The sequence below is a fragment of the Rhipicephalus sanguineus genome, chromosome 1 (assembly GCF_013339695.2).
Source record: "Rhipicephalus sanguineus isolate Rsan-2018 chromosome 1, BIME_Rsan_1.4, whole genome shotgun sequence".
In the NCBI taxonomy this organism is placed as follows: domain Eukaryota; kingdom Metazoa; phylum Arthropoda; class Arachnida; order Ixodida; family Ixodidae; genus Rhipicephalus; species Rhipicephalus sanguineus.
Genome location: NC_051176.1, coordinates 77145442 through 77158523, shown reverse-complemented (window position 1 = coordinate 77158523; position 13082 = coordinate 77145442). Strand labels below are relative to the sequence as shown.

The 13082-nt window shown below is 43.6% G+C and overlaps 1 protein-coding gene across 1 annotated transcript in view; it reads right to left on the bottom strand.

Moving 5' to 3' along the window:
- Positions 1–7835: 7835 nt before the first annotated feature.
- LOC119393183 (surfeit locus protein 1) overlaps positions 7836–13082 on the bottom strand; it is a 37864-nt gene continuing 32617 nt past the window's right edge. Inside the window, exons 8-9 of the mRNA XM_037660025.2 lie at positions 10213–10294; positions 7836–8036 (exon numbers count right to left, since the gene is read on the bottom strand). Coding sequence (XP_037515953.1) covers positions 7967–8036; positions 10213–10294 — 152 coding nt within the window. The 3' untranslated portion in view covers positions 7836–7966. The remainder of the gene's footprint in view (positions 8037–10212; positions 10295–13082) is intronic.

Here is a 13082-nt window from a genome sequence, read left to right as displayed (position 1 = left end):
CAGCTGGTGGTTTCAGTGCATGCTTGCAACACCTCCTGAATTCATGAAAGCATTTATTTGCATTTGTAGCAAGGGCCATGCCCTGCAGACATGTTATAGTGGCGTGGTCACATTTATACTTGTGGTGAGCTAAATGAATTTGCCACTTGCCAGCCACATACCAGATGATGATTGATTGCTCAAGTCAGCTGTTATAAGACTACAGCGCAAGTTTATATTGCATATTATGCAAGTCAGATTTAAGAGATCTTTAAACAGCATGTATATTTTTTGAAGTATATACACAATTCTTTTTATACGCACATGATGTATTTTTAAAGAGGCTGTACCTGCTTGAGAAAGTCACAGGAGCATGTACAACTGTTCAGCAGCTCTTTGTCGACAGTAACATTATGAACATATTTTCTGGAAAGTTATAAATAAAGTGTTTTACATACATGTTTGGCAGTATTTTGTCATATGATGCGGTGAATGTGAGGTGTGGCTAGTTTCCATAAAAGAAACAGCCCCTTTAGTCGAGGGCGAGCATTCAAAGCCAGCAAAGGCTGGACACATTTGTTAAAGAGGGATTCTTTGTCAGCCAGTTGTCCCCACCATTTGGGTGGCGATGCAAAGCAATGCATTCTTATTTTTTGTTTAACAGTTCTGAGCTTTAGTTTGCCTGGATACCAATAACCCAACCCCTCTGAGAACTTTCTGGTACAATTCATTGCCCTCAATGTTTGTGCTACAGTTACACCTTTATACAACAAAATTCAACATAACAATATTCTTTACATAACGAAGTCTTTAACTTTCTATAACTTCATGTCCATGGAACACCATCTGTTTTTTACTTGATTCTAATGAAATGTGCTTATCTGCAATTTCAATATAATGAAGTGTCAGTGCTGCTACTGCATAGGAAGACCAAGGCAATAGATTGAAACTTTTCTTGGTGCCATGGTAATGGTTGAGTTGCACGCAGATTTTACGAACACATTTTTCTGATCACGCGCCATGCGATAGAGAGCAGCCGCCAAAGCAAAGCAGAGTGTTTTCTGCCACCGGCTGTGGGGAAAGGGCACACTTCAATGCTTTCCTTGTCTTTGGAGCAGTGGAGAGGGGAGCATGCGGCTGATGCGTGGCATGTGGCAACCTTGGCACATCGTATCGTGCACTACTTTATCATCTCTACACAGTAGAGTTTGTATTCTGCACCATGCTTGCCAGGCGTCTGCGCCCAGTGTGTTTTTGTTATTGCTGCATGTCAAGTAGCAAGCATGAGTAACCACAGAGGCAGTAGCACTAAATGCAGCGAGCTTTCACTTGTCTTTCAAGTGATCATGATCGTTCAGGTATATGTGGTTTTATTGAAAATTCTTGCACATGACATTATTACACACTTGGTGCAAGCCTGAAATACTGTGCAGCATCAGGAATTTTGGTTACTTGGTTACTTCCATCATGCATTGGTGCTTGGAGGAGGTGCAGAAGTGCTGCAGAGAATTCAAGAGTAATTACGCATGTTGAAAAAATCATGCTTATGGGTTATGCTTTGAAGACATGGATAATGTAAGGCACACAAAACACCATACAGGAGCTCTCTAGCAACTGACTTACCGAGAACTTTTCCTTATTCGTATATGTATATATGCGCATCATCAACAGCCACATGATGCATCCTATCGTGCTGTTGAATTTAAGTAACAAATTTCTTGCCATAATCAGCAAAGAGGAGAGGTGTGTTGCACTCCTTTGGTCCTATTGTTCAATAAAGAAATTTGTATCTTAAATTGCATTAATGCATCACATGGATGTAGATGATGTGGATATATATATATATATATATATATATATATATATATATATATATATATATATATATATATATATATATATATATGTGTGTGTGTGTGTGTGTGTGTGTGTGTGTGTGTGGGAATACTTTCAAAAAGTCAGTTGCTAGAGTGCTTCCATCTGTTCTATGAGCCTTACTTTGTCCGTGTATTCATGGTGCAGCATTACAAATATGCCATTTCAATTTGCCCAAGAAGCAGCATTCCTGAAAGATCAAGTGTCTCTGATCACGTAGCGCAAAATTTGACACTGGACAAGAGAAGGGACGAAGACGAGCCCTTGTTTCCAACAAGGTTTATTTCGAGGAGCGTACACATATACTACTCTCGAAATGTGAAAAACAAAACAAATCATTCAAGAAGCCCACAGCTGCCATGCACGAAAATCTTACATTCTCAGGAAAGACAATTCTTTTTGACAAAGCCCGAGAGAGGGAGTGCTGAGAGAGAGTGTACAAATCCTCTCTGCCTTGATAATTTCTCTTGTCATTTTATTTCTGTTTTTTCCCACGATGACGGTGTCATGCAAAAGCGGTTTGCAGCCACACGTGCTGCAGTGCAATGCCAAGAAACCATTGCAACCATTCTTGACATTACAAGTGTGTTCCCGGAGCCGGTCATTATACAGCGGCCAGTTTGTCCTATGTACTGCTTGCCGCATGAAAGAGGCATCTGACACATGAAAGAGGCATCTGATAGATTGCATTTGCTGTACACGTGACGAATGGGATCTTGTGCCTTTTTTAGCAACCTCGTTTTGCATTCATCCTTAGTGCACAAGTACGACAGCTTTTTTTGGGGCAGGAAAAACTACCTTCACATTGGCCCGCTCTCCAACCTTTTTCAAGTTGTGGGAGACTCCATGTAGTAGATGCAGGACTACAGCAAGCCTCTGAGGCCTTACTGGCTCAACATGTGGGAGGGCTTGTTCCAAGAGTTGAAGCTTCTTGACCAAACTTTCCTCGACTGAAACCTGTATGTGAGAGGGGTACCCGGCATTCAAAAGTCGCTCTGCTTTCTCTTTTAAAACTAGCGGCCATTAAATGGGGGCCCCATCACACATACTTCAACACACTAGCGTTCATACGCCAGCTCAATATTTATTGATCAGAGGCATGAGTTATGAAGTGGGGGTGGGCCCTGACTTCTTCCCTCACAAACTCTGTCATGTGAAATTCTTGATAAAAATATCTTGTGTGAGTTGTGTCTTTCAATAAAAATGTCCTTACTGGATTGCAACCACTGATAACTCCCATTTGAAGATATGAGATCAAAAGGCGCCACGTAGAGCACCGATTATGTGAGATAGTGGTGTTAAAGGGACCCTGAAACGGTTTTTTTGAAGTCTTGTCAGCGATTAGGCTAAAGCATCATCAAATCATTCGTACCACAAATTAAGCGATGCACCGTGTACCAAGGCTGCTACAGACAATTACCTCTATGCCCTCCTTCTCACCACTGCCTTGCCTCCTCAACTCATGAAACACGCTGGCATCGCTCATGATTGCATCGCTCTCATGAGCGCACTCGACGGTTTGAGCTTCGCCCAGTCATGGCTTCCGATATTGCGCGCCGGCAGGTTGCACGCACTCTCGGAGGCCATGGTCCGGTGCGCCTGGCAGCACGCCGTCTGGCAACAGAGACGTAGCTCGCGGAGTGGTTGATATCTGCTCCGACAGGTGCCGCCACACTACCGGTCGATCTTATTTTATTCTCCTGTACGGCGACAACCTGCAGAAGCATGCGGACAAACAAAAAGGATTCGAAAACGATCACCAATAAGTAGAGCTGTGCAAATAGCAAAATTTTGGGTGCGAAGCGAATTCGAATATTGAAGTGTGAGTGCGAATCGAATCGAATACTTTTCGAATATTTTTAGAATATTTTTCGAATACTTCAAAGCGAAATTGCAGTTAGAGAGGATTTTTAAGCATATTCTTATGAGATAGCAACATGAAAGTGTTTCTTTTCGCTAGGTTGACGAAGCACTGGCGGGGTGGTGTTTCATATTTGTCTTATCTAGAATGAGGCAATGTAGAGGCCGAATTATATTTATGTACATGATTTGGTGCGACCAAAGTGTTGCCGACAACACTTTACATGTGATAGGCAAAGATGCCATTTCCTCAGCCTCTCCTCCTCTTTCAACTTCTGTGGAAGCCCAAATGATGTGGCTGACAAGGGTGTGCTCCCTTCAAGTCCAGAGTTCCAAATCTGCCTCGTAGACGTCGATATATAAGAACATCTGAAATTTTGGATGCTAAAAAGCTTCGGCTTCCGATTTTTCGGACTTTCTGCCCAAATTTCAGGTCCAAAACAGCATTAATTGAGCCCCCACCTCTGCCACATCTTTCATCTCCATGTTGGAACCAGCATTTGCGACCGTAGCAGAGCTTGAAAGGCAGTTTTGCCGCAATACCGGGGTGTGATGAGGTGAAGCATATTGAAAATGTCGAGACCACTTCCAATCGGACGTTGACTGCCTCTTTGCGAAGTTCGACCGTAACGGAGCTCGAAAGGCAGCTTTGCCGCAATACCGGGGTGTGATGAGGTGAAGCATATTTAAAATGTAGGGACCACTTCCAATCGGACGTTGACTGTCTCTTGGCAAAGTTCGACCGTAACGGAGCTTGAAAGGCAGCTTTGCCGCAACACCGGGGTGTGATGAGGTGAAGCATATTGAAAATATAGGGACCACTTCCAATCGGACGTTGACTGTCTCTTGACAAAGTTCGACCGCAACGGAGCTCGAAAGGCAGCTTTGCCGCAATACCGAGGTGTAATGAGGTGAAGCATATTGAAAATGTAGGGAACACTTTCAATCGGACGTTGACTGTCTCTTGACAAAGTTCGACCGCAACGGAGCTCGAAAGGCAGCTTTGCCGCAATACCGGGGTGTGATGAGGTGAAGCATATTTAAAATGTAGGGACCACTTCCAATCGGACGTTGACTGTCTCTTGGCAAAGTTCGACCGTAACGGAGCTTGAAAGGCAGCTTTGCCGCAACACCGGGGTGTGATGAGGTGAAGCATATTGAAAATCTAGGGACCACTTTCAATCGGACGTTGACTGTGTCTTGGCAAAGTTCGAACGTAACGGAGCCTGAAAGGCAGCTTTGCCGCAATACAAGAGTGTAATGAGGTGAAGCATATTAAAACCTGGAGGGGTCACTTTCAATCGGACGTTGACTGTATTTGTTTTTGGGAAGTTCGAATAGTAAAATTCCAGTGCGAATCGAATAGCAAACGCTATTCGAAAAATATTCGAAATTTCGAATATTCGCACACCCCTACCAATAAGTGTAAACTCGGGCAATGTAGTTGTGTCTTCAGGGATGAAGTTAGAGCTGCAGACACATGAATCGTGGCGTTGACCGGATAGTGAGAGCGCGACGCTCCTTGCAGCAACGAGCTGAAGCAATTCCACTCGCCAGATGCTTCACAGACATTACACGATGTTGCAGCTTTACACGTCAGCAATTGCTAGATATGTGGTACACAACACAGCTAGGGCAATTCATAGTGTCCAAGAAAAGAAACCTCGAGATAAAAAACACTCGCTCAGCTCATGTCAACACGGAGCACGTTGTAACACAGGCAGACAATGCTCGCTGCCCACAGGAAGTTCAGTGACGTGGACTGGGTATATCCAGTCAGATCGGTCGCTGGGTGCTACGTGTATTGGAACAATTCTACGTGTAAAAGGCGCAAGAAGTTGAAAACTCGTTCGGCTGATCCGCTGCAATCTGTAGCGATTCACATGTTTAAAGTCTTGTAATAAATTACACAGTTGACGCAGAGAGCTTAAACCGGTCTTCATATGATTCTTAGGACTTGCTTTACTGGCTCAATGTGTTTATACAAAATTTTCAAAAAGGTTTCAGGGTCCCTTTAAAGAGCATTGATACCATGGTCAAAATTACACCATCCCCCACTAAAGGGAACCATGTGGGGATGCGAAGCAGCGCTAGGTGTTCACTTGTGTTTCCATTGTTGTTCCATTTGTATGTTCCCGTGTATGTTTCACTTGTGTGTGGAGTTGTGTATAGTATGTTGTGTACCGCTAATGTTAGCCCCCCAGCTCGATGTTTCCGTTGCGCTTCGGCTTCGCGTTGCCTCACAGCTTCGAGATTCGATTCGCTTGCCGGCGTTGCCATTTACGTTCAGCTTCGCGAGCGTCCACAGCGCCGTTGCGAAGGAGAGTGCAACGCTTGCCGGCATTGCCGTTTACGTTCAGCTTCGCGAGCGTCCATAGCGCCGTTGCGAAGGAGAGTGCAACGCTTGCCGGCATTGCCGTTTACGTTCAGCTTCGCGAGCGTCCATAGCGCCGTTGCGAAGGAGAGTGCAACGCTTGCCGGCATTGCCGTTTACGTTCAGCTTCGCGAGCGTCCATAGCGCCGTTGCGAAGGGGAGTGCAACGCTTGCCGGCATTGCCGTTTACGTTCAGCTTCGCGAGCGTCCATAGCGCCGTTGCGAAGGGGAGTGCAACGCTTGCCGGCATTGCCGTTTACGTTCAGCTTCGCGAGCGTCCATAGCGCCGTTGCGAAGGAGAGTGCAACGCTTGCCGGCATTGCCGTTTACGTTCAGCTTCGCGAGCGTCCATAGCGCCGTTGCGAAGGAGAGTGCAACGGAAGCGAGCGCGCGCCACATTATATACGAGCGCACAGCTGTGTCGGAGAGAGAGAAACGGGAGAGGAGAAACGAAGCGGAGGCAGCGCCCATGCCACCTCCTCGCATGAGCGCAAGGAGAGGGGGCAGAGCTGGCGCATGCACAGTGGGGAGTGGACGCGTGAGGGAAGGACAGACACAGCCCCGAGCAAAAGCTGCTTCGCATCTAAAAAAAGCTAATTATACGCTAACACACTCATGAGTCGACTCACTCAAACTCAGATTGAGCCGTGAGTCTGAGTGAGTCCGGCTGAGTAATATTTTGGGGAGTCCGAGTGAGTCTGGCTGAGGAAAACATTGGTGAGTCTGAGTCCGAGTGAGCACTAAGCATAAAATATATTTTTGGAGTGAGTCTGAGTGAGCTTCACATTTTTTGCTTACCTATGGTTTCAAGGGATCAAAGACTCGTTGAAGTCCAAGGCTTCTCTTTTTTTTACGTGCTAAGTCTTATCACATTACACAAATATATTAAAGGGACGCTAAAGGCAAATAACAATTTATGTCATAGTGAAAGCTCAATGTATGAAAATGTCTAAAACGGCAATATTATCAACAGCAGTGCCCTACTTACTGAGAAATTAAGCTAAATCTATCACACGATGAGCGCCACGAGTGGGACATTTTCGAAGTGATCCCGATGACGTGAGAGAGTCGGACTACAATTGATAACTCAATCAAACTAGCTGCAATAAAAAAAGAACCTTCCGTGCAACAAGAGACGTAATAAAATGCTGCTTGTTCGTTTCTGTTTGATTCACGGAAAAAAGAACCTCTTTGGTGTTGCAATGGGGGCGCGCGTGGTTCAAAGGTTCTATTTTTGCCGAAGTGCGCTTTGCCCGGCGCCCTGCTTCACTCACGCGGTCGCGTCTCAGTGGCAGTTTCAGTATCGCGTACTGCCACGTGTGTTTTGCGCGCTCGTGAAAGTCGCTCTGACAGAAAGTTCGACAAAATGCCGCATGCATGTGATGTTGCCGGATGCCCGAATGGTGCACGCCGCCGCGCAGTAAAGGCGGCCAACGTTGGGCACGGCAACAGTGACATGAGAAAGACCGCTTTCAGGCGGGTGATTTGAAGTGCGCTAAAGTGATGCGGACCACTAAAACGTGATTTTACTTCAAAATAAGCACTTCCTTGGCACAAAAGTAGCACTGCGAGGTTTTTGGACTTCAATAATTAATCTCGACTTAATATTTGCCTTTAGTGTCCCTTTAACAAGCTAACGAAAGGCAATGCACCCTCACCCCACCACATAGCTGTTACCTCCCTTCTTCCCTCCTGCATGCCGCCACGCACAAAGAGGCTGCTGGCACACATGAAAATGCTAAAAGAATGCTAAGTGAGATTTTTATTTAACTCGTTCACAGTCACAAAACATTTTATTGTACAGCTTTACTTAGTAAGCTTCCTCTGAACCTTTTTCCTACGATGTACACACAGCCAGTGTTAACTGCACTGCAGATGTCACATGAGAGGTCGACGACGAATGTATTTGTGGTACCAGAGGAACGCAGTGGCGGCACTCAATGAGTACCTATATTGGGAAAAAAAAGTTTTTATGGTTAGTTACTGCTTCTGAAGAAAGAAATGGATGTTTTGAGACAACATGTTACAGAGAAAAAAAAAGTGCTGAGGTCTACACAGTATTGCAATCTGTAATGTACAAGGGGCAGTCAAAAAGTTACCAGAATGCTGGTTTAGTGTGCTAATGTTACGAGTTATGGCAATGCTAACCTAATCACCTTCGAAGTAGGACCCTTGTGCACACACACACTTGCTCCACTGCTCCAGCCATTGTTGGAAGCAGCGGTAGAAGGCTTCTTTTAAAAGCTGTTGGAGTTTAGCCATCGCATTTACACTCAAACCTCATTATAACGAAGTTACATCTTACACAAAAATAACTTCGTTATATCCGAAAATTCGTTATAAACGTATATTCCTAACAATATGTATTGCAAGACTATTCTTCATTTAGTTCATTATAACCGATATTTCGTTATATCCGTGTTCATTATATCGAGGTTTCAGTGTACTTTGATGTCCTCTACGGTTGCAAAACGTGTCCCCTTGAGGCTTATTTTCAGGGTAGGGAACAGGCAAAAGTCACTTGGAGCGAGATCCAGAGAGTATGGTGGTTGAGGGACGACCAGGACATTGTCCTCGGTGAGGAAGTGCTACATAGCAAGCGATGTGTGGCTTGGCGCATTATGAGCAAATGCGGCAGTTAATCTCCGACAGATTCCGAAAGGAGCCTTCTACCACTGCTCCCAACAATGGCAGGAGTGATGGAGCAAGTGTGTGTGCGCACAAGGGTCCTACTTCTAAGGTGATTAGGTAAGCATTGCCATAGCTGGTATCATTAGCAGGCTGAACCACCATTCCGGGCACTTTTTGAATGCCCCTTGTACGTCACTTTTGAATATGCTCTTAAGAAGTGCAACGAAAAAAGCATGGTTGCCTATCTAAACAAACTTTCATTTTGCTTTCAATCTTTTTAATACCAATTGTCTACTAATGGTGTTCACTGCAACAGGTTGTCAATTCTCTGCATACTGTTGTATGAATCGGCTAGTCCTGCAAATGCTTTGTCTCGTGTCTTACAGTGTGTTGTCGTGCAACACACTACGAGCTACACATTCAAGCTGCAGCACTGTAGCTTGCTGTCCGTGGTTCATTTCAGCCTTTCGTGAAGCTGGGAATATAGGTTTCATTCATGTATACAACAGCTTTGCATATTTAGTATATTTATAAGTGCTTTTCAACAACTCAGAATAACCCCTTTAGCTACAAATTTCAATGCACCGTTGATAAATGTACCAGTCGTGCAATTTTATTCCAAGGTGCTGCAAGCGCTCAAGGCTGTCTTGAAAGATAGCAATAATGGTAGGAAGGTCCTTCTTGCATTTTGAAGTGAGTGCTCATAATGACAGAGAAATTAAAGTTTGACGGTGCACAGTCAGTAACGTTGCACTTTTTCTTAAAAAAAACAAAAACAAACACATTCAAATCACCAGCCCACACCACATATCTAAGTTTAGTAGCTGCAGGCATAATAGGGAAAGAAAAACTGCTGCTACTCTATTGCTGATGGAAAAGTGGCACATTGAACATCCCGACAAACATGGTAGCTCCTTTAGTAACTGGTCATGTGTAGGAGTACTCTGCAGTCTAAAAGTAAAGTGGAATAACGTGGTGTGAGAAGAGAAATAAATTAACCCTTAGCTTAGTTTCACTGGTTTCTTCACATGCCACTCTAGGACAGAATTGACAAAAGGAGTTCACGCCTACGGATACGGACAGCACGAGTGAAGACAAAAAAAATCAATGACCACCACTGGAGGATAACACAGAAAGCAATGTTAATAAGCAGCTAAGATGCGTATGTGCTGAATGTTTGATAACTGGCTGTTTCTGCTTACAGCTGGGCAAAAGAAAAAAAAAAGAGCTCAACGATTTATGCGTACTGGTTATTTCATACTGGAAATCTAGCACATAATGAAACCACCTTCTCGCCTTCATTACCTGTCTAGACGGCCATAGCTGTGAATACTGCAATTGTGCTACAATTTAGTTCTTACTTTTTTGTTTGTTTTCATCTTTACATTATCCACTCCTCATGGAATGCTAAGAACTTAAGGGTAAATGAAAAAAAAAAATAAATCAGTACCCAAGCACTTTGTGAATGGAATGGCAAGCTTTGAAATACTCACCAAGTGATGATATATGAGAAGTGTTCATTTCGAAGAGTCACTTTCGTTTGACCTCCAATGGGTCCACCTTCAACAGTGCTCTCTGCCAAAGTTCATAACAAGGCACATAAAATAAGTAAATAAAAGTAATAATCAAACAACAAAGAGCAGCCACTGCATCGTGAACTTTGGCATCTTTTCTATGGAGAAAGAAGCTCCTTACTAGAATAAACCATCTTGCATTATCGGTTATGACAATTAAATCTGGGTCCCAGGTGTCTCCACCGAAAGGAAAAGGAATGGAATAAAAGATGAAGAAAAAAATTCACAGATTCACCCGAAAGGCAAAGCACTGATAGCAATGCACCTTACAGCTATACAGTTCGACCCCTTTAGAGTCGAGACACAACCGGGGTGCAGTTTTTGTCCCTTACATAAGGTGTCTCTTACAAGCAGGGTACCACATTCTCATTTTCTGATCAATGTAGGCACACTGTTGTCTTTTAGACAACAGTGTACCTATATGTAACAGGTCTGTTACATCAGCACCTCTTATAAAGGGGTTGAACTGTAAAAGGGTTTGTATATTATATATTGCAATAAACATTCACGTACTAATTTCAACTGCCATTTCACATTTTTTCGCAACTTGTGTTTACAAAATGTGTTGCTCGTGCATCGTCATGGAAACGAAGCCTTTCATCAACGTCCAGCTCTTCAGGCAGTAATTTTTCAGACACTGAAGTTTACTTTGATTCTGGAAGCGAGAGTAATAGTGATGATGACATCAGGATTAGCAGTTCATCAGGCGAGGAAGACTGCTCAGAGGACACCACCACTACGCTACTTCATTATGCTAATTTGACTTAACATATGCAGCAGTTTTTTTTTCGTCAATCAAAACATGCTTTTTACAAGCAAAATATTCAATATCAAATTTTAACAAAAAAAACATTTTAGACAGAAAGACTCTCAAAAAACAAAACGGTTAAGGAGTTAACGACTTCGACCTCGCCAGCTGGACTATATGAAGGAAACTGTTAAAGAAAACTACTACTGTAGTATCTATTGTGTGTGCACATCAGTGCTTTTTTATAAACATCAAATGTTGAAGACAATATATAGAGTAGGTTTCAACGTATTGCCTTCAATGTTTGCTGGTAAACATCGAACTTTGAAGGCAAGGCTTATATACAATTTTAAACCACTAAATGAGGTGGATAAAAATAAGCTGTACAAGCATAAAAAAATAGCCAGCATTATCCTGCGGCCAAAAATTGACGATTGGGAAGGTCAAGGACGAGTTATGGGAAACATACAATGCAGTGCCAGTTATTGCAATTAGTCAATGAAATGGAACATAGCATAAATTTTGGTGTTAGTCCACAGGCTTCCCGAAAAATAAGCTAAAGTAATATTGTTGGAAAAACAAATCATTTATCATGTGCTAAATAATATTGTACAGAACTAATATGGAATTTGTATTGAATTTCGTCATCACTAGGTGTTAGTGAATAGGTTCATGCTCTTTGATTACTGGTACTGTACGAAGAGCGCTGTCTCTACCTGCTTTTGGAAGTGCGAGATACCACATTGTCATCACTCATGTTGTTCTATGAGGCATCAAATGTCTTTTTGTCTCTTTTTGTGTAAGACATGTATCTGTTGAGAACCACAGGTGCAGAAGCCTTTCTCAGTCATATAAAGTGCCTGTTGAAGGTCATTGCTGACAGGCGGTGATAGCGAAGAGAAGGAAGAAAATGAACAACACGAGCAATGGAATAATAAAAAAAGAGATGGAGTGCTTGGACTACGGCTTGGGTCCTTATTATGCGACATTTTTTTTGGCGCCATAATCCTCCGCTCGCAACGGAATTAAGGAAAAAAAAGGAAGATGGAGTGGTTAGGCTAGGGCCCAGGTCTTTATTACGTGACAGTGCCTTTTGTTTCTGTCCCGTTTCTTGTGTATGTATGCAAGGAAGAAATAAACATACTTATACTGATAAAAAAAGAAAAGACACAAATCCCGCCCTCTGTTACGCTAAAGGAAAGCGATATGATTTAGTCTATAATTGCTGCTGTTCCTTTACATCACCCAATGTACTAAAAAATTCACACTTGGATACACTGCAGACAGAACTGCACAACCGGCCGAAATATATGTCTCTACTTTGTCATAATAAGCAATGAATAAATAAAAAAGTCACAGTTTCGCCGCAAGGGCGAAGCAATGAATGCGATAGCAAGAAACTAATGCTATATGAAGTGAGGCTCGCCAATGGATACTCTAAGTTTGAACAGCGCTCCTGTTGCAAAGGTGGCCGAAGCAGCGAAAGAAACTAGCGTGCTTCAAGTGTCGAGCTGTGACACTTGATAGTTCGCGCTCATCTTCTGTTTGTTCGTTGAGCGGCGTCCCTTGAGCTCGAGTGGCTTTCGTACGCTGCGTAACATGAGCGCGGACATCACGGTGAAAGCGTGAAACATCCCTCTTCCCCTCAGCACAAGAAAACCGCGCGAGCAGACAGCGGAAGGGCAAGGTTCTCCCTGCGCAAGTATAAGAAGCGAGCGCGCGGGCTGACGACTTTTAAATGCGCCTGTCGTGCTCCTAACGCCATCTCGCTGGTAATGAAGAAACGCTTATAAGCGCAGCCGTCTCTGAGTCCGTCCAGTGGTAAAGAGTGTGTATATAACGCTCGCCGTTACCTACGTGGAGGATCTGCGTTTCGTGGCGTAGTGGCTAGCGCCACTCGCTGCGGAGGAAGAGGTCCCTGGTTCGATTCCGCGCCTCGGAAGCACTTTTCTGAATTATTTTTCTTTGGGGCTTTTATATATATATATATACATATACATATACGGTGCATGACGGCGACGGCGACGGCAAAATTCAGCCG